This window comes from Gadus chalcogrammus, chromosome 9 (assembly GCF_026213295.1).
Source record: "Gadus chalcogrammus isolate NIFS_2021 chromosome 9, NIFS_Gcha_1.0, whole genome shotgun sequence".
NCBI lineage: Eukaryota > Metazoa > Chordata > Actinopteri > Gadiformes > Gadidae > Gadus > Gadus chalcogrammus.
This window is the reverse complement of record NC_079420.1, coordinates 14,817,827-14,844,134: the sequence shown is the minus strand read 5'-3', so window position 1 is coordinate 14,844,134 and position 26,308 is coordinate 14,817,827. Positions and strand designations below refer to the sequence as shown.

General features: G+C 47.0%; 2 protein-coding genes across 3 annotated transcripts; one reads left to right on the top strand and one right to left on the bottom strand.

The window, feature by feature from the left end:
- Positions 1–37: 37 nt before the first annotated feature.
- nup205 (nucleoporin 205) lies at positions 38–20,453 on the bottom strand. 2 transcript variants are annotated; one of them, XM_056599154.1, is made up of 43 exons: positions 20,310–20,453; positions 20,144–20,159; positions 19,406–19,548; positions 19,110–19,281; positions 18,837–18,981; positions 18,127–18,286; positions 17,744–17,972; positions 16,267–16,431; positions 15,988–16,163; positions 15,721–15,837; positions 15,299–15,436; positions 15,021–15,171; positions 14,450–14,658; positions 13,931–14,113; positions 13,606–13,656; positions 13,148–13,357; positions 12,566–12,803; positions 12,069–12,258; positions 11,835–11,955; positions 11,629–11,710; positions 11,228–11,392; positions 10,999–11,123; positions 10,750–10,864; positions 10,464–10,613; positions 10,131–10,205; positions 9,865–10,022; positions 9,689–9,769; positions 9,072–9,263; positions 8,330–8,537; positions 7,908–8,006; positions 7,520–7,665; positions 6,536–6,727; positions 6,224–6,345; positions 5,678–5,810; positions 5,314–5,440; positions 5,002–5,075; positions 4,336–4,464; positions 3,615–3,741; positions 2,916–3,088; positions 2,674–2,803; positions 2,211–2,339; positions 1,997–2,061; positions 38–960 (listed from the first exon to the last, which is right to left on the bottom strand). In XM_056599154.1, the coding sequence occupies exons 2-43, from the start codon at positions 20,157–20,159 to the stop codon at positions 808–810; spliced, it is 5,964 nt and encodes a 1,987-aa protein (XP_056455129.1). In that variant the 5' UTR covers positions 20,310–20,453; the 3' UTR covers positions 38–807. The 2 variants fall into 2 exon arrangements, with proteins under 2 accessions (XP_056455129.1, XP_056455128.1); XM_056599153.1 differs by lacking the exon at positions 20,310–20,453 and having other exon boundaries at positions 20,144–20,276.
- agk (acylglycerol kinase) lies at positions 20,445–25,036 on the top strand. Its single transcript, XM_056599176.1, has 14 exons — positions 20,445–20,812; positions 20,927–20,966; positions 21,071–21,150; positions 21,255–21,330; positions 21,415–21,540; positions 21,827–21,921; positions 22,042–22,111; positions 22,437–22,516; positions 22,600–22,657; positions 22,784–22,931; positions 23,383–23,480; positions 23,595–23,665; positions 23,774–23,858; positions 23,977–25,036. Exons 1-14 carry the CDS (start codon positions 20,703–20,705, stop codon positions 24,109–24,111), a joined length of 1,272 nt encoding a protein of 423 aa, XP_056455151.1. The 5' UTR covers positions 20,445–20,702; the 3' UTR covers positions 24,112–25,036.
- Positions 25,037–26,308: the final 1,272 nt, after the last annotated feature.

Below are 26,308 nucleotides of genomic sequence, written 5' to 3'. Positions count from 1 at the left end.
GGAATTCATGGTTGTAATTCTATGGAAATAAACCCATTAGTTTTTTATTGGATGAAAGGCAAATGCCATTTCAGAACATTTACAAACAAGAACATTGAAGACAATTAAGAATTGTATTGATTATTTTTGGCCATGTCTAATAACTACAGGTCATAGTTCCTACTTAAAGCTAGTGTAGGCTGTTTGCAGGAACCAGCCAGAGTAAGCATGATTTTGAAAGAAGCCTCCCACCATACCCAGTCCCCTAATAGCTTGCTAGCTTTAGCATAGGTGTGCCTAGCTTTCTGGAATACGTGCAGGTAGACGGGTGGTTAGGCACAGACAGGAAGGACGGAAGAAATTGAGAATGTGATTAGATTGCTTTCGGGTATGTGTACACAAGCACAAGCAGTTAATCCATTTTAAAGTTTATTTCCAAAAGAAAGAAAAATACACAAATATATAAACCACAATAGCAATCATACCAGAAGCGATAACAAATGGTCGCACGTCAAGTTAAACGTCAACTCTGTTCAGTTAGTTATTTTTCATACGCATGCTTGATACGTGCAAGCTGCATAGCACTTAATCACATCAAGTCATTTAATTATCTCGTCTGGAATCCCACACACACATAAGATGCATGATATAATACTAAAGAGCACAGGTTCAAAGGTTGTTGCTCAGCGCCAGAAAAACGCTCCATGGCAGTCGGGCCTCCACTGGTGTAGGCGGGGGTGGTTCCTCTGCGCTTCAGAGAGCGTGTTGAATAAAGAGCCGAGCGGTGGTCTCAGTGTCCGTCAGTGTGTGCCTATCCCCCCAGAGACCTCAGCTCTTGGTGCGTCGGAGGAGGCCGCGGATCCTTCGGACCAGGGCCTGGATGAAGGTGTAGCGGGAGCGGACCTCCCCGTACAGACCCTCCACCTCCAGCAGCTTCCTCTGGAGAGCCTCCCCGAAGCCCGCTGCCATGTCCGCCTGGAGCTGGACCCCAGAGCAACACACACACCATCAACCACACACATTATCAACCACCACACACATTATCAACCACCACACACACCGTCAACCACCACACACATTATCAACCACCATCAACCATCACACATCAACCACACACACATATTATCAACCACCACACACCACCATCAACCATCACACATCAACCACACACACACATTATCAACCACCACACACATTATGAACCACCACACACACCATCAACCACACACATTATCAACCACCACACACATTATCAACCACCACACACACCGTCAACCACCACACACATTATCAACCACCATCAACCATCACACATCAACCACACACACATATTATCAACCACCACACACCACCATCAACCATCACACATCAACCACACACACACATTATCAACCACCACACACCATCATCAACCACCACACACACACCATCAACCATCACACACACACACATTATCAACCACCACACACACACACCATCAACCATCACACATCAACCACACACACACATTATCAACCACCACACACATTATGAACCACCACACACACCATCAACCACCACACATTATCAACCACCATCAACCATCACACATCAACCACACACACATATTATCAACCACCACACACCATCATCAACCACCACACACACACCATCAACCATCACACACACACACATTATCAACCACCACACACACACCATCAACCATCACACTTCAACCACACACATACACATTATCAACCACCACACACACACCATCAACCATCACACACACACACATTATCAACCACCACACACACACCATCAACCATCACACACACACACACACATTATCAACCACCACACACACACACCATCAACCATCACACTTCAACCATACACATACACATTATCAACCACCACACACCATCAACCACCACACACCATCAACCACCACACACCATCAACCACCACACGCATCATCAACCGTCACACACATCAACATAAACCACTACACACACATCACCCTTTTTCTTCCTACCTGATCGAGATCCTGCTGGCTGACTCTGGACAAACCCAGGCCACGCCCACTTCCTTGCAAGGAGTCTACAACAACAAATGAAGGTGAAGATAATCACACACTAGCACGGTGATCTAATAATTCCAAGGAAACTTTGAAGTAGAGCCCAGTATTTTCCCTATGACTAAATGTAAAGCTTTGATCTTTCTCTAGACTGACTCTAGACTCTTCTTACCATCGGCAAAGCGAGATCTGAATGAGCTCGCTCCAGGCAACAGGGCATTCTTGGGGTCCGACGGGGTGCAGTACATCAGGTAGTACTCTAGGTGGCGCCACAACACAAATAGGCAGGTTTCAATGACATCTGAGCGAACCCAAGTCAAGGTGTTGCAACGGTTGGATTGACAGCTCAAACTTCAAGCGACCCTGAAAATATTTGAATTTGCGACATGCTTCAGCAGTCGTTCACAGGTGCTGAAGCAGTAAACTGTAGACCTAATAACTGCACATAAGCATCCGGAACAGAAGGGGGGGGGGAACATCTGTCTCAAGAGGAAGAAAAGTCATGTTGAACTACATTACATAATGCAGACGAGGACCGAGTCTGGCCCTAGAGTCCTGGCTCAAAGTGTGGCCCCAGCCTGTGGTTGGCAGTGGACCCACAGGCTGGGTGCTAGGCAGAGTGTGATGAAGGATACAGGAGCAGAGGGCCAGCAGCTTAGCTCGGTTGTTGATGAGCTGGACCAGGCGCCTCTTGGCGAGCAGGCTCCTCTGGACCGATGAGATCTTGTCCACGCCTCCAGGGCCTGACACCAGCCCCTGGCACAGCTGCAGAGCGCAAGCACATACACACACAATGCTGTTCAGCATCACCATAGACAACAATATGCCGTATGCTTCGTTTCAGGATCTCTGACCCTCGGTCATATGTCCGGCTCACCTCCTTCAGCTCCTCGGGGGGCAGCTGGGCCAGGCCCTGCAGCTTGCTGAGGCTCTGGCGGTGGCTCTGGTGGAAGCGGGAGAAGTCGGCAGCGCTGCTCTTCAGCAGGTACAGCACCAGGCCCAGGCTGGGCACCCGCGAGGAGGCGGCCGCCGGCAGCGTGGACGAGAGGTCTGTCCCAGAAAGACAACCCGGGATCAATGGACGGTTTGGAGCACCGGAGATCCAGCGAGAGATGAAGGGAATCTGAATTCATTTAGGCCCAATCCCATTTCTACCCCTTACCCCCTTGTTTTGAAGGGGCAAGGGTAAGGGGTAAGGAGAAGGAGTAAGCCCTTCCCCTTACCCCTTCAAAACAAGGGGGAGGGGTAAGGGTAAGGGGTAGACATGGGATTGGGCCTTATTCTCTTGAGGGTTAAAAGATTACACATCAGAAGAACTTTGGAGAATAACGTAAAAGGTTGGATACCAATAAGTGTATCTGATAATCAATCCCTTTGACGGAAATACCAAATATCCGTTGCTGCCCTAAAACAATCACATGATTGATGTACTCGTCGTGGAAGACATAGTATTTATAACAGCTATGTAACGGTCCCTTGCTTCATGACTGTAGCACTCCTTCCAAGGCCCCGTGCTGGTGACCCCTGCCTCCCCCGCCCTCCCTCTGGCCCCCTGACGGGCCTCCTTGAGGCTGACCTGCTCGCGCTCCGTCCCTGCCAGCCGGCTCGCTGCCAGACGGGCTGAAGAGGCAGATGGTGAACTGGGCCTGCGCCGAGCTCTGCAGCAGCAGGGTCTGGCAGTACTCCATGATGTTGGCACACACCTGTGAATACAGAGCGGCACCGTGAGCTCAGCGACCGCAGGGAGGAACTGGAGAGCTGGTGACCATACCAAATGGGTCCAAGATGAACGGTGTTCCTTACAGTCATTAAATGTAGTTTTATTACACCAAGCTTTGTACTTTATGCATGTTTTTATGGATATTCAACATCTCAATTGAGACGTTCATGGGGAGATTAAAGTTGAATTAAATAAGGATTGCTCTCGTTTTAAATAGCTTTCTTATTGCCCCATTTATCCATTTATTTATCAATTTTCCATTTATTTATTTTTATGTTACATCAGGAAAAATGAGCCTGCTCCCAATGGCCTTCCATGAATAAATAAAGCTTAAATAAAATAAATATGCAAATGTCTTCCAGTAACTGGTTGAGCCTTCTCTCTATCACCCCAACACCACATTGAGTACGCTCCAAATGTCATCTAGGAAGGTCTTCAGGAAGGAACAGCCTGCATGACCCCTCCGCAACAAGGTCGCTCCCTATGAACACGAGCAGGCACGCCACGACCGACCCTCTTGCATCCTCTCAACCCTCCCAGAGCCGGCCCCTGCCCCCTGGGGCTCCTCCCCTCTGACCTGCTGCATGGCCACCTCCATCTCCTCCCTCCTCTCCGCGGGGTCTCCGGGGGCCGCAGCCTCCGCCTGCTTCAGCAGCCTCTCCCGCTCGCCCCCGGCCAGCCGGCCCAGCAGAGACAGGCACATGCGCTGCGGAGACACGGGTTAATGACGGCTCTGAGCGCTGCTCACCGGGACCACCGAGGGTCAGGTGGGCCCCTTGTTGTTTTTTGTGATACATTTTTTATTTAACGATTTATGCAACAAACCGATAGACATATAGAAAACAGTTACACATACACAAATGAGACAACACACAACATTCATCAACACGCCCCCCCCCCCCCCCCCCACACACATGTCTTGCCCCCCCACCTAGAGAAAATCAGTCATCTGAAGAGCTCAGTAGAGTTGTTAAGTCTGAGTCAGAAATGTAGGATGAAGGAAAGTAAATCATGGCAACTCCCCCAACATACTAACGATAAAGGATGACCACAAGTTGATGTTTTTAGCTTGGTGGGCCCTTTGTTGAACGTCACGTCAACGCGCTACACCGGCTTAGTGAGAGGAACCATGGGTCTGGAGTAGTGTGGATGTATACGTGCATTAGCATTGAATCTGAGGTCCGGAGGGACGAGCATTTTTGACTATACTGGCAATTCAGCACGAGCAGGGGCAGAAACCCACCTGGAACCTGTTGATGTGACCCTGGAACTCCATCACCACAGCGCTGTGGACCTCCCCGCTCAGCTTGAGGACTCCTGGAACACACACGAGCCATCGTCATCACAACTGTACAACCACCGCCTGTTTGGTCATCGTAGCCATAATAGTAAACCTTGTTTTCCTCGCCAATATTTATTATACACGGTAAATGGAGACCATTGAAAATGGGATGAAAAAGAAAAGTAAGACATGAAGCCACAGTCTCCAGTCGTCTGTCCGGCCCCAGGTGAGGGCAGAGCGGCGGATCAGTGGGATGCTGACTGCAGCAGGTACCTGGTAGGGCCGTCTTGCTGATGATGCCTGTGAGCAGAGAGAGCTCCTGCAAGGCCCCCATGCTGAGCTCCTGACAGCGCAGCAGAGACTGGATGGTGTCTGCATGGACGATCAGCCACTGAAGGACCTGCACACACACACACACACACACAAACATGCACATTTAGCAAATTGCTGCTTAAAGAGCTCTCCCCTTAGGTAACAAATGTTTTTTTTGCAAATGTAGGTGTAAATAGCACAAACGACATTTAATGAATGTCATAACATTTTGCACCAAAAGGTTATTATTTATAAAAGGTAAAATCATGCATAGGTATTTGTCCCAGGGATACATTATGACCTTATGAGCTGTGTCTCTGCATACCTGTGGTGCCCCCTGCTGGTGGTTCATGGTGGTGGACGTCAGGATGATCTGGAACAGCCTGAGCGCGGGCAGAAGGATCTGGCGGTAGCGGTCCAGCGGGCTAGGGATGAACCCTGACGGGTCCCTCATGACCCTGGCATACAGAGAGAGCCTTGTTTCAGACACAGTTCAACTGAAGCGCCTCGCTAAACGCCAGTTACAATTTAACAGAAATGGACACGCGTCATTAAAAAGGTGCTTTATGTTGGATCTGAGAGCAGAACGTAATGTTGTGAAACAAACAACCTGTGACTGACAGACAATATGACTTCCCCAAAGACCATCGTGAAAGAGATGGCCTGGGGGCTGGATTGGCTCGGCCATTTCAAACTAATTACTCTCAATTTACAGCGCTTCAATATCACCTGCACACCGTCAACAGATTTATGTAAAGCTTTCTAGAGATGAGGATCAGTGCAAGCCTCTCCATGGAGTCTTTACAGCAGAGGGACACATGCACGTGGTCTGAGTGCCAAGAGCACAGGTGTGTGAGCGCCGTCCCCTGACCTGTGTGCGTCGCTGTCCGGGAGCATGTCGTACACCTGGCACTCCATCAGCTGGGCCACCAGGCCGCAGCGCAGCAGTTCCACCGCACCCTCGCTCGTCTTGGCCACGCGAGTCAGCAAGGCCTGCACACACACACAGACACTTTTAGGGTCCAAGACGTTTCTCTTGAATTTAGCATAGCTGACTGTGGCTATTGGACACGGTTTAATCACACACACGGTTTAATCACACACATCCAAGACAAGACAATTAAGCGCATGCGTGTGAGTGCCTGCATGCGGGGGGACTGAGCGTGTGCGTGCTCAGCCTCACCATCTTGCTCTCGTAGATGTACAGGGGCTTGAGGAGCGGCGGCTGGGGCGTGAGCAGGCCCTGCAGCGCCCCGTCGTCCTGCCGCAGGCTCTCCACCAGCACCCTCAGGTAGCCGCTGTTGCACAGGTACAGCAGCCACTGGCTCTGCCGGTCGATGGACAGGATGCGGTCCAGCACCGCCAGGGCCAGCATCTAACGGGGAGCAGCGAGCAGAGACATGAGGCCCGGGCCCGCTGGACCATTCTGTTTAAAGCCCGGTGTGGTTTGGGTACGCAGCATTCTAAACTTGATGGATAAGATTGTATTATAAAAATATATGTTGATCCACAGGTGACCCAGCACTGATTGAGCCACCCCCATTCGTCCATCACAAAAATCACCCCTAAGACTCTTCCCCCCTCTCCCTTCATCTAGATGCTTTTAAAAGGTTTTCATGACCATTTATTGATATGGCGCTCGTTGTTTATTAATTCTGTATTTGATGTCTTATCATGTAAAGCAGGGGTCCCCAACCTTTTCAGCATGAAGGACCGGTATGATTCTCCGAAAAGTTTCACGGACCGGGGGGGGGGGGGGGGGTTATGTTGCGCAGAGGTTGCCAAAAATGCAAACATGTTATATGCAATCTAACAACTGCATATAGACTTATTGCATGTAAAAGAGTGAAAGTATTGCGAAGTGAATAAAAAAAAATAAAAAATAAAAAAATAAAAAAATAAAATAAAATAATAATAATAATCTTTCTCTGCGGACCGGTACCAAATGACCCACGCACCGGTACCGGTCCGCGGACCGGGGGTTGGGGACCGCTGATGTAAAGGGTCTTTGAGTATGGAGGAAAGCACTTCAGTTAAATGCGTTATTATTATTAAAATAATTATCTCTGGGACTGGGACTTCCCATCAACCCCAGCAAGGACCAATGAGGGGCGTCGCTGCAGGGTAAGTGAGGCTGGTGGGTGGGAATGGCGGGTGGGGCTCATACCCGGCCTATCTCGTGCCCGTCGCAGGCGTCCCGGCACACCACCTCCATCAGGGCGGTGCCGTAGCTCTCGATGATGGACAGGTTCTCCCTCTGCAGCTTGGAGAAGCTGTCCTCTGGGGCGGTCAGGCGCTCCCACATGGACTTCCCTGGTGGAGGGAGAGAGAGCGGTGAGGTCAGCAGGGGTCAAAGGTCAGACCGTCTCTTAACAAGCTTCAATCATTGATTTAAAGGGCATGGATTGCAAATCATTCATCACAATGACGTCACTATTATGGACGCATAGGAGCAGGGGAAGGTTAGTTATAATGTTGGTCGTTTTTGTCCATCGTTATTTGCCTTTACCTGAGACATGGTTTGAAACTGCTGAAGAGTGTCTACTCTACTGTACCTGTCTGTAGCGTGTCGGGCTCCTCTGGCTTCTGGGCCATCTGGAGGTAGTAGAGCAGAGCGCCATACAGGTGGGCTCGCAGGCGCTGGAAGCCCCCGCCTGAAGGGGGAGGGAGAGGTGGTAAGTAGACCGCCGGGTAGTCACGTGCCTCTGGATTCACACTCTGCAGTATTGCTGCTAATCGCTTATGATTGCCCTTCTTACTGAATCAACAATAAAATTTGAGTTTAACATCAAAAATGGGATTGAAATTTGATATTTTTTATATTATTGTTTCGATTAAAAAAATATATATATATAACATCAAAAAGCTAGACATGACAGGTAAACAAAGGGTTGTCTTTTAGGTGACAGATAGAAACGTGCTGATGTTGTGATTGTTGATTTATTTTCTGGACCAACAACAGCAGAAGGTTCCTGACCCGTGCAGAGGATGAAGTCCAGCATCTTGCGGAGGATGAGGTGCAGGGCGGAGTTGGCGATGGAGGCGAAGCCCGAGGACCCGTCCCCGTCCAGCCCCACCCCCTGCTGCTGCTCCGAAAGGATGGACTGGCTGAGCTGGGCCGCCAGCGTGAAGACCGCCCCCGCCACGATGGGCATCAGCTCTCCTGCAGCATCCTCCGATAACACCTGGAGAGCACGGGGGGGGGGGGGGGGGTCAGATCACCTTCTGCACAAACACATTCATACGCAAGCTATGGTTCCTAAAAGCGGCTCATTAGCTTGTTTCTGTACGCTCCATCTTTCCTTCAGTGGTTGTTGGATACTGTATCTATGAAGAAAAATGAATGAGCATTTCTGACTGCATTCACATTGACACCATTTAGTTCACCAGGTTCAGAAATACCTCCAGCTCCCCCCTAAATACCCCCAAACCTCCTCCTGAAGTATCTCTCATCCCACAATACCACCTCCTCCTGAAGCCATCCCTCATCCCACTGTCCCACCTCCTCCTGAAGTATCTCTCATCCCACTGTCCCACCTCCTCCTGAAGTATCTCTCATCCCACTGTCCCACCTCCTCCTGAAGTATCTCTCATCCCACAATACCACCTCCTCCTGAAGCCATCCCTCATCCCACCTCCTCCTGAAGCCATCACCCATCCCACCGTCCCCCCTCTTCCTCTGCACGCCCCCCCCCCCCCCCAACAGGCCTGCTGCGTGCCTTGTCGTGCAGGTCCAGCAGCAGGTCTCTGATGATGAGCTGCCGGTCGTCCGGCGGTATGAGGTCGGCGGGGCAGGCGGTCAGCAGCGTCTCCACCAGGCCCCTCCAGGACTGCAGGGCGTGGCGCTTGGCGTTCAGGCTGCGGCGCACGTGGTTTCTCTCCACCACCTGCTGCAGGATGGAGTTCACCTCCTGGATGCACCGCGGGAAACGGGGTCAGCGGCGGGTGTAGCTTAAGCTACTTCTAAACGGAGTCAGCGGTGTATGTAGCTTAAGCTACTTCTAAACGGAGTCAGTGGCTGTTGTAGCTTAAGCTACTTCTAAACTGAGTCAGCGGCTGGTGTAGCTTAAGCTACTTCTAAACGGAGGTAAACTGAGGCTACTTTTACGACGAGCCAAAAGTACAGCCCGTCTCAAGTGAGGAAGCTCCATAGATGCACTTAGACGTAAGGTTTCTAGGCCAATGGAATCGCAGCACTAATGCCTGGTAGTGTCGTTTTTTAAGTCAATTTGCATTTAAACTGACTTGAAGATGAGATGAATTAATAATGAAACTATGCTGCAGCTCTGCTTGTGACTGCGGGATAATGCTGGAGGCTCAGCAGTTATTCACTCACCTCCATCAAAAGTGGCCTCTGACCAATGGCGGCCATTCCTTGAAGGGCGTTCACTTCAGCAACCAGCACGCGATGTAACAGCTATGACCGACATGTACATATTGAATCAGTACAGGTCACATTGCATTAGTTTCTATCTTCAAAGCGAAACAACTTCTTGTCAAGGGATCCCTCACCTTGACGTTGCAGACCGTGTGTCCCTGCTCGTTGACGTGCTCACAGTTGGTGATCACCAGCTCGATCTGAGCGCGCTCAAAGAAGTCGAGCTGCAGCAGGTCTGGGATGTCCTGGCTGAACTCGATGGCGTCCAGTACACACAGCAGCTTCCTGCGCACTGGGAACCATGACAGACGAGTTGTTGTTATCGGGAAGGAATAAACTGTGGTTTTACAGAATAAAAGCTACAAATATAATCATTGCAGTGAGCCAAAGTGCTGCACACCTTTTGAGGCTGTGTCGAAATGGAGAAAGCCGCAGACTGATCTGGTCTCTTCCTCCATTCCCAGCTCTCCATCAACTACGAGGAGAAAGTAAGGGGTTACAGGTGACAACGGTATTGACTGGCTGATTGTGGAAGTCGGTGTTTGTGTGTAGGTGTGCGTCTCAACATGTGCGTACCGTGTGTTATACGTGCGTGTGAACGTACCATGTGCTGTGTGCGTACCAGTGTGCTGAATGAGTATGTGTGAGAGTGAGCGTGAGCATACCTGTTTGCTGTGTATGTGTACGTACTAGTGTGCTGTATGTGCACGAGGGAGCGTGCGTGGGGGCGTACCGGTGTGCTGTGTGGGGGGCTGGTCGTCCAGCAGCAGGCTCACGAGGCGCTGTGTGTGCGAGCGCTGGCGGTTGAGGGAGGTCATTCGCAGCTCGATGGCCGCCGTCTTCATCAGCCACGACATCTGGGAGAGAGCAGCGATCTGGTTGCCTGATAGAGAGAGAGAGAAAGAGAGAGAGCCGGCCGAGGGACAAACCAGGGACAGGTCTTACACAACTGACCCGGATCGACAGGATACATGGGTAATGTGAATGGAGCCGGGAGGAAGGTGGGAGTTTGGCCTCACTTGGCAGGGAAAAGGGCATGTGCTGCAGGTGAGAGAACAGGAAGTCCTGGCTGGTCCTCAGGTAGCGCATGGTGGGCCCTGACGTGTCCGAACAGGCACACAGCTGGTAGATCACCTTCAAGGAGGCACACAGATCACCCTCAATTTAAAAACGCTCATATATCCTTTGACTACATCCTCGACAGGCCCGCTCCAGACGGATGCCAAACAAAGCTCCACATGTGACGAGGTTCTTTATGTCGGCGGTACCTGGTAGCAGAGCTCAGCTAGGTGAGGGGCCTGCTGGCTGAGCACCGGGCCGGACCTCTTCTCGCTGCCGCGCTGCAGCAGACTCAGGATGGCGTGCAGGCAGCTCCGTGGACATCCGAGCACACCTGGGGACACACAGTGCGGGTCAGCCCTGCGGCTCCCACAGCGACACTGGGGTAGGGAGTGTTTCAGCGTGAAATGACAAATGAAAGGCCAGCTGGTGTCAGACCTGGGTCCTGCAGGTTGGTGGAGGAGACGGCTTTCTTGACCTCGTAGCCCAGCAGGTACAGTGCCAGGTTGGGAGGCTTCAGCTCCAGCGACGTCATCAGCAGGTTCAGGATGTGGATCTTGATCTCGTGCCGGATCCTCGCCACCTTGTTTTGCGAGTCTGTTTCTGAGTAGTGAAGGAGAGTATCTAGGGATCAGCGTGGTTCAAGATGGACGTGAACAGCTTGGAAGTCTGCGAGGTTGTTAACGTAAAAACAGATTTTTATTTGAGAAAAACGAGTCCAGTATGTCATGTTACAGAGCATACTCCTGTTGGCATTCAGGAAGCTCCCATTAGTGGCTGGTACGTTTCTAAAAGACTCATTCTAATTATGATGCGCATGAATAGGAAGGGTAACTCACCTTCTTCCTTCTCCACCGACTCTTCTGCCTCATCAATGTCCAGACATTCCACGAAGCCTGCCATGAGTTTGTCACTTACAGCCTACAAACATTACGAATAAAAATCAAATTATTATACGATGACTCATTTTTTAAATGTTTTTTTTATTCAAAAGTTATATACGCTGCTCAACATATCCACTTAAACAAAAGGGTTGGATGCATACCGGGTCGTGGGTGAAGTCCCCCACCAGCCTGATCTGGATGTTGGGGTAGCGGGCGACGTGACGAAGGATCTTTGCACTCTGGAAGGCTGCCTCCGGGTTGGAGCTGCTGTGGTACAGATAACTGCCAGGGACACGCACACACAGCCGCGCATGAGTACATGTGGTGTTGTTTAAACAACAGGACCCCTTTGCTTCAGGGACCACTGTCACGGAGGGCTTCTGAGGGGTTCCCACCTGGCTATGTTGACGATGTGGTCGGCCCGGCGGGTCTGAGGACTGACCCCCTGGAGGAGCTGCTCCAGCGGGGAGACCAGCAGCGAGGCCTGGCTCTCCCGCAGCAAGTCCATGAACAACACCTCCTTCTGCAGAGCCAGCTCCAGCAGGCACAGGCAGTGCAGCACCGCCGACTCCAGGTGCTTCTTGCCTGTCGGGTGGAGAAGGTCCGAAGGATGAAGAAATTTAAAACGCATGATTTTGATTAACTCCTCCAAACTTCTCTTCGGTCCAGAGGTCAGACAGGTGATCTTCTTAATGACAATGTTTTTATGCTCATACAAAATTGTTACTGGGTCAGTACACTGTGTGCAGACAAAGGTGGTCGGAATGTGAATCCGATCTTGAGGGAGGTTAATGCATGCGGGGCAGCATCTGTTTGCCCATCTTTACCCCACACACGCTACACACAGCTCCCCTCCTTCTCCCCTCCCACTCCTTCCCTCCCCCCCTCTCACCGGGGAAGGGTGCGTAGGTGTCCAGCTGCCGCACCCCCTCCTCCAGCAGGCTGAGGCAGAGGGCCAGGGTGGGCGAGTCGTTGAGCAGGTGGAACATGATGCTGTGGCCCGGGGGCTTATGGGCCGGCACCTGCTCCCCGTGGAGCTCCACCATCTCCTGGAGGAAGTCGGCGGGCTGGGGCTCATAGTCCCGCAGCAGCTTGTGGAACACCTCCAGGACACCGTCGGCCACCTCCCACTGGCGGGGGCGCAAAGGGGGTTAGGGTCCTGCCACGCTAACAACGATACCTTCAGGAGGCATCTTAAAAGGTCCCACGGCATGCCACCCGGTGTGGTGTGGCATGTGTCTGGTAACGAACGAAGAAGAGATGGCTGACCCGACACTACCAACAGCGGCTTAGAAAGACGTCATAGAAAGCGGCGAAAAAAAGAGACATTAAAAAGAGTAAAAAAGTAAATTAAGTAAAAAGAGACATTTTTAATTTAATAGCAACGATGACAAGACGGAAAACGCCTGGTGGCATGCCATGGGACCTTTAATGCGTTGTCCACTGCGCACACGTGACTGAGGAAGAACGCTACCTTCTCGGCGGCGTGGCAATAGGCCCTGGTGGGGAAGGGGAGGAACACGGCGTCCCGCAGGAAAGTGAGGTAGGGGTCGAACCCTGGCGCCCGCAGTCCCGCCCCCAGGTTGACAGGCAGGCTGCTCTCGACCAAGGTGCTGATCAGCTGGCAGAAGGCCCGGGTCAGAGGGTATTCCTCGCAGCTGGACTCGATCTCGTTGAGCTCCACCTGGGGTGGGCGAGAAGTACAGTCAAGAGCTGCAACACACAGAAGTTCCCCTCATCTGTCCACAGAGATTCACCAGCAGGATGTTGTGTTAATATGCAGTCAACATCTTACATTGACAGGTCCTTGTCTACAGCCTGTGAACATCATTCAGCAATTTACTGTAATCTATGAAAAAAATAATGATACACTTGGTTGGTGAATTTGATATCACAAACCAAGTAAAACAATGTTCCCAGATGTAATCATACCTCAATGCCAGCCGCCTGTCTCTGTCCAGGTATTCTCACTGTCTGGAGGATCTGGAGAACCATAGCAGATCACAAGGACTTAATGACAATCCCAACGCACACCTGCTATGAAATGAGGATGCCTGTATGTACATAATGCGTTCCTGCCATAGTGTCATATATTATGAAGTAAAGAATAACCAATAGCACAACACAAAAGGAATATCAATGAGGTACTCTATAGACAATTGGACTGAATAAAACACTGCAACACCTTGAATGTAGGATGAGTCTATTGATATTATCCCCACAGATCAATAAAGAGGAACAGCAATGACCACTTTACCTGGGTGTACTCCAGGGACTGCCAGAGGGAGGCAGCAATCTCAGGAGACTTGCCGAAGGCAGCCAGGCAGCGTAGGAGCTCCCCCTTGAGGACGGGGGGCACGCTGCACTGGAGCAGGCCCAGGACCACTACCACCGGCGTCCACTGGGGGTGCTCACACAACGCCAGCCGCGCATTCTCACTCTAGCGGACCAAGGAGGCACACACACAATGCATTGAAAAGAGCTGAAGGGATTGGAATCAAAAACAAGTTGACAGGCATGTGTTCGACCTCAAGGCGCTGCATACAAAGTATGTTGACAAGGAGAGCTAATGTACCACTTTTTGAGAAAAGTTTGACGTTGAATGTATTTGTTTCAACATATTCATGGAATAATCATATTCAAGCATAATAGGCAATTGTTATAATGTCCATACTAGTTCTTGTTGACGAATGAACATTTTAAAATTTTTGCAATTTAAAAAACGAAAGTGAAAGCAGTGCACAAGGCCGCCCGGCGTGGACAGGACGGGCCATACCCAGGTGATGATGGTGGTGAGCAGCTCCAGGTAGGAGGTGAGCCCGTCCACCTCCCTCTGGGTGATCCCGCGGGTGGGCGGGTGGCGGTAGAGGTTGGCGGCCTCCGGGCTGGGTAGGTCCCGCCGCAGGTTCTCATAGTACAGCATCAGAGAGTGGAACAAGAGTTCCCAGGACACCGGCCGGCCTGTCATGCCCTGCATGGTGTCCCCTGGGTGATGTCGAATACAATATCATGAGAAAAACAATACATACAACAATCACATCTTTCCCATGTTGTTAAATGCATATTTACATAGTCATTCCAGGATAAACTACATGCCATTTAATTTGAAAAATCTAGTAATATTCCTCAAATTGGCCCGTTTATTTAGATTTAAACCTGCAATATGGAAATTTCGTTTTTTCTGGTCTTTCTTCCCGCCCCCCACTGTTTGAAAGTCTGAAGACGGCGGTAACGGAAAATGATATAGCTAATGCTATGACTGTTATGACAGCTCCAGCTGCTAGAGGTTGCAGTGGGAAAACGTATCCAGTGGAGGATTAATACAGTCCCCCCGAGTGAGGCCTTACCATGAGTGGCTCCGTTGGTCTTCAGCAGGCTGAAGCAGTAGTGGGAACACTGCGGTCCGTTGGCCAGACCCTTCAACATCCTCAGGTAAGGGATGACCAGGGTAGAGGGGAGCAGGTCTCCCATCTGACGCACAAACTTGGATAGCACCACCTAAAGGGCAGGAATAAAGAAAGCATGATGGGAAAGGGGGTCAGGTAAGAGCTGATAGTTAAGCGGCAACTCAATTATAGTGTGTCATGAATAGGTTTTTAGTGACGCTGGTAAGCCCAGCTCATACCTGTTTATGCGGGGGTCTTTGCAGGGCCATGCCCAGATACGAGCCCTGCAGGTTGGTGTGATGAAGAGACTCGGCGGGAGCCCAGAACTCTAGACCGAGCTCCAGACCAAACGGGTCTTTGCTGTAGAACTCACCGATCTGGAAACCAAATGTGGGCAAAGATAGCAAGAGATTGATTACAAAGCAACATTTCCACATGGCTGCTGCTAATCATGACAAAATAACTGAGAACTCCATAATTGAACTTGATTATAAACTCAGAAAGAGCCAACTACAGCCAGCTGTCATGGGCTTTGAACCTTGTTCTATTGCCTCCGTCCTCTGACAAGAAGAACATGATGGTGTACTTGTTGTACAGTCACTCTTTGCAGTATCGCAGGCTTTATCGTGTGAAAGGTTGTGCGTAGACAATGCAAACTAACCAGGAACATGAGGTGGTCTAGGTCTTTGCGTAACGACGAAGGGGGCTCACTGCCCATCTGTAGGGACATATACACCAAGCGGGCATCCTCATCGGCACGGTTACGCAGCTGCTTCACCTGCAGAGAAGGAAAACCTTAGAGTGGGCACCAAACCTTCGAAGCAACGTGGACTTAAGTCCTCAGGCTTGTTTCAATAAAAAATGAACCTAAAGAAATATGTATTTAAAAACGTATCAGTAAATGTGTTATTAACACACTATGACTTGCCTTGATCGGCATGAGAGCCAGAAAGTCTGTAATTAAGGTATGAAGGCGACGGATGTAGAACTCTTCCTGGGTGAACCCTTCACATCCCAGCATGCCATCTTTCATGAACAGGAAGACGTCTCCCAGGAGGGCCAGGTCAGCCAGAGCCTCGTCTGACTCCGTGAACTCCACAAGGGCTGCGATAAACACATAAAGAAGTAAGCCACAATGTACAGCCCCCCATATACTATCCATACATTACAACTGTGCGTGTGTGTCAGCCACAAAAGGAGGACGTACAGGAGCCCTGTGGAAGCTGGGACAGAGCCCTCAAAGCCAGAGCCCACGCAAGCCGACAAACAGCCTGTAGGCCCGGAATCTTCCAGGTAGGCCCTTCCAGCAAACGGTTATGCACCGCAAGCACGTAGTCCCTCTCCGTCAACAAGGGCAGGGCCTGAAGCAGATCTGGACAAACACAACACGTCAATGCTTTCCACTGGCAAGTTAAAGCACGGTTACATATTTGTTGTACTTTGACAGTCGAAACCAAACACAGAAAAGCTTTAAACTTAACCGAGCAGTGTCTCGGCAGGTTTCTTTTTAAGACCATTATGAGGGCAATTTAAGACCCAATTCAACTCCATACCGGCAAAAACGGTACAAAGGATGTGAAGGAAAATCAAAGTCCCAGAGTTACTTGCAAAGTAAATAAATGTATTCACATTAGGGCTTTGACTTCGAACTTCGTGATTCGAATATAATTCGAATATCAAAAAAATAAATCAAAATTCGAACAAATATTAGGCAGCCCTTAATATTCGAACCTGTTATGGGCAGGCCAAGAGGGAGAACCCATGCAGTCTATTCATAATATTGTAATGACCACGGAAGAGGCAGTGAATGAAGTATTGATTAGACAGCGATTTATTAGAAACATAATAAACCTTTGGAACGCGCAAGACCGGTAAACATCGCAAAGCCTGTAAACAAACCTCGCAAAGCAGGGCTGAATCCGAATACTCATACTTGTAGTACGCCACAAATATAGCGCGTCCGAATGCTCAGTGTGCATTGTGTAGTACGGAAAACGTTTCCGAATGCGTACTACCGCCACAGTATACAACGGTAGGTCACTACGTTACCAGACTACGAGTCTGGTAACGAACGAAGAAGAGATGGCTGACCCGACACTACCAACAGCGGCTTAGAAAGACGTCATAGAAAGCGGCGAAAAAAAGAGACATTAAAAAGAGTAAAAAAGTAAAGTAAGTAATTAAGTAAAAAGAGACATTTTTAATTTAATAGCAACGATGACAAGACGGAAAACAGGTAACTTATCAAGGTAATTTTGCCGGCATCTGAGGGGAGACACGTCATCTCCAAACATCCGGTGGAGTTACGGCGGTGTTCGGAAGAGTTCAGAGGCGTTCTACGCATAGCTGTAGACCGTACTACACTGTCAAGTGTAGTACGGTCAAGTAAGAGACACTGAACATAAATAGCATGTACTAAGTATTCGGATTCAGCCCAGGTATTACTGAAGGCATTTAATGGTCAAAATATTATTAATAAATATTCGAATATATTCGAATACTAATATTAATAAACAAACAAACTTCGAATATGATTTTTGGCCAAAAGTCAAAGCCCTAATTCACATTCAATAGAACATGACTACACAGAACTGTGTGTACGCAAGAGTTGTAAGAGTATAATACCTGTTGAGGGTTGAGTGATAATATTTCAATAAATTGTATCCAGCATTTATTCATCTTACCTTCCCTATCTTCGGTTCCTTGCTCTAGGAAGCTGACGTCTAAACAGTACAGCAATGCCATGACCAGAGAAAGGTTTACACTGTCCAATGAGCCATCAGCTTCAACTGTCACTGTCTCCAAGTGGCCAATTAGGGCCAGGGTGTCATCTTTAGTCAGAGGGGATTGGCAGGTCCATGAAAACAAGCTGTCTGCCAATGCTTGTCTAGATTCCTTGATGAGGTCCAATACCTGATAATGACAAGATTCCAACCTGTGGTCAAAACCTTGAACAATGCCTTCCCTCACCACAGGTGAGTGTTTTTCAATTAAGCTAGGTATTTAAAATCAGTCGTCCAATTTTTTTTTTAAGGGTTAGTAGAGAGTAAGATGTTTTGACTTGTACCTGTTTCCGGTGCTTCTCGTTGCCAAGACCGCGTTGTTTCTGCAGACGCTCAAACTCCCGTGTCACGTTGACCTCGGACACCAAGCTCAGGATGCGCTTGGTCAGACCCTGGCCCATCAGTTCATCTGTGAACCGCGTGGTCAAGGCCACAAGCTCTCCACTAAGGGACAACAAACCAGACAACCCATCAGCCAGTTAAACACAAACAATCACTCTTTTTCTTTAAGTAAGGTGAATGTTTTGGAACCGGCTGGATTGTGAGGAGAAATTTAGGCAAGACATGGAGGACACCGTAAGCCTGAATTATACTCTGAATAGCCCCATAGGTGTGCACTGAGGGTCGCTACGCCAGTGCTTGCAGTTGTGAGACTAAAGTCATGTATTCAGTGACATCTGATATCTTCATAATAATGCGATCCTTACATATATGCAAACCTCTCCTAGTCCAGTATAAATGCAAGCTGGGAGGACGAGTCAGGCCACCTGTTGCCCTGACGTGTAGTTGCATCTTTTGGAGAGGTGGAAATAAGCTACGTGTCACCATCTTCGGGCAACGCCAGTGACGTAGAGACTCGGGGTACACCAAGGGCGACTGTTCATCACAGAAGTATAAATCACCCCTCAACTGTGGTCACCCACTGATCACCAAAGTATAATCCACCTGACTGTGGTTACCTATTCATCACCAAAGTATAATCCTGACTGGTTACCTGAGCTCCAACGTGAAGGTCTTGCCTGGACGGGACTGAATGAGGGACCGCAGGGAGTTGGCCACACAGAGCTTGCCGTCCCAGTAGAGCAGCACAGCCACCAGCCCACGGGTCAGTCCCGGGAAGTGCGGCTGCTGGTGCTCCCCTGCAGCAAGGCATGCAAGAGATCATTAGAGAGTAGAAGAAAGGTATTAATCACGCTCTCTTGATGGAAATCAATTGAACAACAAGACTGTTATTAAATAAGGTCATTTAAAACGCAGATAACATTACCTGCCAATAGCAGCTCCAGGGCTGCCAACTCTCCCATATCAAACATGTCACTGAGGATCAGCGCTTCTGCCAGGAGCTGCTCAGGCACCAGTCGTGAGCCTTGTTGGCCTTGGATGGCTATGCCTTCTGTGCTAGCTTTGCGCACTTTGTCCCTCTGCTCTGCACTCTTTGGCTGCAAATAAAGTAAGACAGTGTTTGTGTTTAATAAAAGGACATCAAATTAGACACACACAAATAACTTTGACACAAAATTCGATGTGTTTTTAAATGACGTGTGTATTTTAAATGACACATACAGGGTTTTTGTACAGAGACAGAAAGTGTGGCTTGTGTTTCTTCAGCTGCAAGTCGAGGAGGTGGACACTCTCCGACTGCCTCCTCATAACAGCTCCCTCCACCGTCTCCCATAGCTCCTTCAGCGGCCCCCACAGACTGGCTCCTAATGGTACACATAGCATACACTGGAACTTGAGTGACAGATAGTAAGGCGTAGTAACATATTCCGATTGCTTGTAAACATGCATTCATTGGGCTCGAAGAAATGGTGAGTGGCAAGTTTGTATTAAGTTTGTAGTTTCTGTGAAGCAGACCGCAAGGGGTAAACAATGAATACAACTTAGTATGTTGCATTAATAATCGTTCTTCTCCTGACCAACTAATACAACTTTCTTTGCACTCCCAAATGACTTGCTTGCTAGTAGGTGTCTTACTCCCTTCGAAGAGGAAACACAAGTCATCTGTCAAATTATAATATAATATGCACCAGTACATTAACGATACACATGCCATATACGATTGCAGGAAGAGGTGTTCATTCATAGCAAACTAACACTAACAACTATGCTAGGTTGTTAGCCTAGCCACTATTGACGGAAATTGACATGGATAGAGCCACATGTGCTCGATTCAAACAAAACTGAGTGGAAGTGGCCTTAGGAAAATAATTATATATGTATTTATGTGGCATGCGTAGCTCGTGCCTACTGTCTCAACATTGCAGAACTATCACGTTAGTTAAATAAAATATCCCATACCCGAATTTACCGCCATCTGCGCCGCCATGATATGTGGTTACCGGATTTTGGACAGAGAGTGAAGAGTTAGTGCCCGTATTAAATTCTAACCAACATATGCTTTGAAACTATATTATAAATGTTCTTGAAACTTTTCATATCATAATTGATCCAATGAATAATTTACTGAATAAGACTATGATTTATATGAATCGTTGTACAATATATACAATACAGGCGAGGTCCTTATTTTCCAATTAACGAGTTGCGGCAGGGGTAATGTAGTTTATATTTTAAAGTACGCAAGTCTTTTTAGTTTACTCTTACACACCAAGGTGACACCTTTCATATACAATTAAAATGTTATCTCCAACATGTCGGAAGGCCTCAATATAGAAACGATTTTGATTTGTTTAAACGAATTCGTAATCCAAGCGGAACCTCTTAATCTACTTCCTTGTTTCGACCAGAGTGACGTTTCGTGTTACATCAAAATACCCATGCGATTTGTGCAGTCTTCAATCTATGACCGCTGTGACATTTATCGCATATATGATACGTTTCCTACATTGTAAATGAAATGGCTCGCGTCGTCAAAGTGTTTAAGACTTTGCGGAATCACTGGAAGAAGTCCACGTTCGCTGTGTGTGTTTTGTCTTATGGTGGACATTGGCTCTATGGAATACATTGGTAAGTCATGCAGTTCTTCAAATCGGAATCATAATAGATTATTATCTTACTATATATTACTACCGTTAATCCACAGTCTTCAGTGCTAATATTGTTATACGTAATGTGTTTTAGTGACAGCGTTCTGCGAAGGGAAGCTTGCTTAGAAGCCAGGGTAAGAAGGGCGTTTTTTAATTTGTAACAGGTTGTGTTTCATAATTGGGTTAAGGATTTCGTTCAACATTTTCTTATTCAAAGTATTTACCATCCCTGTGCTAGGAATTTGGACGTCAACAGATATCACCACAAGAGCAGCTCAAGAAAGCAACTGTTATACTGAACCCTGCAGCATGTAATGGGTAAGATAATGCATATCTTAAATGATCTGGCTTAATATAGAAAACCCTTTCATTCGAGACTTATTCTGTTTCTGTTTTTTGAATCGCACTTCTGTTGTCCACAGTAAAGCCATCAAATTATTTGACAAGAATGCGGCTCCAATTTTACACCTGGCCGGTGTGGAGATTACACTTGTCAAGGTAAATAAATAAAAGAGTCTTCCTTTTCAAACAACGGTATTAATGACCACATTAAGTAACTGAAATATGTTTGTGACCCTACAGACAGACTTTGAAGGCCAAGCCAAGAAACTGATGGAGTTCATTGAGCAGACGGATATGTTGATAGTGGCTGGCGGGGATGGTACGCTCCAAGAAGTGGTGACCGGATTACTACGAAGACCGGATCAAGTACGAATAACCTTGACTGCATGAACCATGAAAGTATGGCTGTCTGATATAATAACGGTGGAGAAACATCACACACTTACAGTTCAAGATGTGAAATTAGGGTTCACTCTTGGGTCTTTCCCATAACTGATCTCCAGTCTGATCTATATGTAGCTCCTAGTCTGCCATTACTTGCATGTTTGATAATAGTATTAAATTATATATTTTAACATGCAAATCAGAATTGGATTTAAAAGCATAAACGTAAATTTGATACTTATTACCATTGTGTCCTTTTTGTTTATAGGCACACATGTGTAATACTCCTATTGGCTTCATTCCACTGGGCTCTAGCAACTCGCTGAGTCCAAGTCTTCATCTTCTGAATGACAACCGGGTTAAGTAAGTAAATTAGGAGATTGTCATTGAGTCCATTACTGATAGTGACCGCAAAATCATTCTCTAAATTGTATATGTCCTGGTTGTTAAGCAACAACGTCCTCTTCCACTAACCGTTTTCAGACACATCACATCAGCAACACTCTCCATCCTGAAAGGAGAGACTGTGCAGCTTGATGTGCTGGAGATCAAGGTGAGGTTAACCTATTTTTATTTGTATATTACATACAGCACCGGCAGTATAACTTACTGCCGATGTTATTATTAACTGTATTTTTCTTATATTTCATTAAATTCTGGGTGAAAAAAAACAGCTTGAGGATTTTGTTTAAGAAAAAAAGGGATCAATCGAGTTTGAATTCGAGGTTAAAATTATATTGAAGGAATTTTCTTGATGATCACCTTGATGATCAAACATGCAAAAAATATTTGTTGTATTTTATCAGTGAACCATGAGATGACTGTCCCGGATAATCAACAATGCCTGCCCTTATGTTTGAACCTTGTCTCTGTTGTAGGGGGAGAAAGAGCAGCCAGTGTTTGCCCTGATGGGACTGCGATGGGGTGCGTTCAGAGATGCAGCTGCTACTATCAGCAAGTAAGAGTGTTTAACACAGACACAACACTTCAAAGACTTGCTAGGATTATACTTAAAATAACATTGTCTGTGTGTTTTCCTAGGTATTGGTATATGGGACCGTTGAAGACAAAAGCAGCACATTGGCTGAGTACTCTACGGGTGAGCCCTACCGTTGTTATTTATTATCAAGATGGAGGTCAACGTACAAGCAGGAACGATTAGAGAGAAAAACAGTCAATTATGCAGCATTATCGAGAGCAATGTTGACTTGAATGTGTTTCTCAGGAGTGGCCCCTTGTACGCGAGGTCTCGCTGTCCTACCTGGAGCCCACGCTTCGGCCCGCTGAACTGCCAACAACAAGGCCACCGAGAGCCAGTCTGCCGTCCCGCATCATGCGCAGACTAAAGAACTACTGGTCCCCACCGGTGGAAGGTAACGGGATGGATGGATGCGGTGTGTGCTGTGATCATGCTCCTGCTGCGAGTTCCCCCAGCATCACAGAAAGCTCACTAAAATGTTTTCTAATCTTGGTGCATAAACAAAGAGTGAACACACATGTATGTACATATATGTATGCATAACATAAAGGGAGAACCCTTTAACCGACTCTTATACAAAAAGTCTCTGTTGTCTATGGCAAGAGCAGGCCGCGTAGATCTTTCGGTGTGTGAGTATCCTGTCATGAATGGGAAGAAGGGGAGTGTCGTTACACTGGGATGCATACATTCATTTTTTATACCGTTCATTCAGCCACAGAACTGTTTAATTTGAGTTCCCCCTAGATCAATCCACGTATGACAACCGCTGATCAAACATAATTAGCTGGTCAAACCAATGTATGGATGTTGTTTCAACAACCCCTCCTTTGTTTGCCTTCATTCAGAAACTCCGAAAGTTGAAGAGCCGGAGAAATGGACGGATCGTGAGTTTTCCACGCTGGAGCTGCTTATTCATACACACAATAAAAACCCAGTGGAGAGGGTGAGTAACGAAATTATTCAGCATATCGATGTTACATACTTAGTTGAACAACCTGTCCACCATATTACATCTTCCTAGAAAGGTAATTCTCATCATTGTTTTTTATTTCCTTAGCGCCTTTATGACTCATTGATGATCCGTGCAGAACCAGAAAACTTCACTGTTGGAGAGTTCATTGCTGCTGGGTCAGTAGCATACAACAAACACACATGCCTAGTCAGTAAAAAAATAAATGTATGGTATGAAAGATGAGAAGCAATAGTATAATGTCTTCGTGTCTACTCCTTCCACAGGAATGAAAAAGAAACGGATCCAACGATATTCACTGAGAAATCCACAACACTAGAAGCTAGTGTTTGCCAACTGAAGCTGCCAGAGGTCTGATTCCTACAGCCCTTTGAGCATTCATGGTTACTGTAAGAAAAGTGTAATAGACTGTGTTTTGTTTGTATCCGTTTTCTAATGTCTGCTCCTTTCCCAACACTTTCCCCCACAGGATGTTGGTGGCTTCTACAACATCGACAATGAGGAGTATGATGCCATGCCTGTAGAGGTGAGGCTGTTGCCCCGGAAACTGCGTTTTTTCATCAATGCAGAGCGCAGGGAACAGCTTCTCACACAGGCACAATGAGGTAGCAATCTACCTCAGAGAAGCTGATTAAAGCAGGAAAAACAAGAAAAGGCTGCAAATAAATATCTTCTGTCTTTGAGCTTCTGCATGAATACTACATAACATGTTAATGTTTGTTTGCTCTGAGCAGCTGTTGAACATCTAGCTCAAACCATTAAGTTATTAAATTCAATTAATTACTCAAGATATTCTTGTGTATAAATCGAAGGACCAAGTTTTTGCAGCCATTTCATATTTTGCAAGGCTTTATCCTGTTTCCAATATCCCATTATTGTAGCTCAGTTGTCAAACCATCATTCAATTGAGCAATCTTCTTAGGTTCTCATACAATTTCTATGTGCAAGGTGCGTTATTCAAATGATACACCCAGTATGAAACATCATAGAGCACTTTTATCCAAGAAAGAGTTTATTGTTTTACAATGGCAGGACCGTGGACCTGGCATGAGATGAAGTGGTTAAAGTGATGAGACTTACATGTTCTATACCAATGTCTCAAAGTGTTTCATGTTAGTTAAACCATTAAAGTTGCTAATGTGAGTCTGGCTTATTTCTCTTGAATACATTCAAGAAATGAACCGTAACTGTATAATGAGGTGTGGTGACAATAATTGTGCGTTACAAATCTGCTGTGTATTGACATTCAGTGGTGTGGCAAACAGTCAAATACTTATTTACTAATGCTGGTACACATCTCTGAGCAACTCAACAAAGAAGACCTTTTATACAGTGCTGTGTGTTGTGTACTTTCCTTCCCTGTTGCATACACCTAAAATTAAACATTCAGTTCAACTGGAGGCAGGTGGGTAGGTGTGAGGAACACTCGTCTTAAAGCAAATATTTGACGAACGCAGTAGTCAATCATTTCACAGTAGTTATAACGCCTACATTTCCTTAAGGCCCACGTTAACCACTCCGAACAAAAATGGGTTAGTGCCCGTTTAAAAAAAAAATTTTTTTAGCACAGGATAATAATGCCGAAATCCAGGCTGTACTTTTTAATTCTTTCGTAAGTGACATGACCAGAAGCCTTGATGAGGCTTCAGGTCATCAAGGACGGTTATTTTTTTCCCCATCCTTCTAGAGCAGGGATATATAGGAAGGACCAATAATAACAAGGGCCCATCAGGCCATTCGGAGGACCACTCTCCCCCTGCACCCTTTGCCTGCACATGACATCACCGGTTCCCCCAGGCACACAAAGGAATTGTTGTCACACAGACGAGTCGCCAGGGCAACCGACATTGATCAGCAAGACATTTCCAACAGCAATTCTACAAAATGTTTGTTAAAAAAAAGGGACCGATACATAACTTCTTAGTATAATCCAGTATCTAGTACTATAATACAGTCTCACTGAACGAGTGACCGTAATAAAAAGCCCCGCATTCAGTATTTCTTCAGCACATGCAAGACAACCACACAGAAGATAAAACAAACACACACACACACACACACACACACAGCCACTCCACTTGAGGACGACTTGTTGGCACAGACCATCAATACACGGTGACCAGGATTTTCATTTGTGTGAAATACTGGGCTATAAACACAGCACAACATAAATTATTATAACTCTTTGAGAATAAAGGCATGTTCAATAAGAAAATCCTCCAGTACTGGAGATGGTGCAGCATTCATGATAACAGTGCTCATGATTCACATTCTTACTTAAAATAATAAAAAAAAGGAACATCACCGATCACAGAAAGTCAAATGAAATCACAATGCTAAACTACAACTACGAGCACCCTCTATAGCAGAGCCGATACTGGGCATCACCTGACTGAACACGCAGCCACGGAGCACACATTATCTCAGGCTCGTGACTTTGCTTTATATAGAACAGTCATCTTGTGGAGCAGAACATATTTACTTTATGATAAATAAGCGTTGCCTATCGTACGTTTAATACACTATTGTATTATTCTATTCCTATAGTTTTCTTCTTTAAAGGCCAGTGGAATGAGCAATTTCAAAAATAACATTATTTTACTTTCTCAAGAACAGAATGTTTCATCCAAAAGTTAAAGAAATGTATTTTATTAAAAGATGTTAAACGACATCTTACGACAAAGTGTTTTCTTTGTGACGAGTATTTAAAGCACACAGAGCTCCATGGCTGTAAATCCTCACCACTGGCAGCACTCTTTCTTCAGACTAACAACTAATGAGATTAGTGGATACTAGAAGCG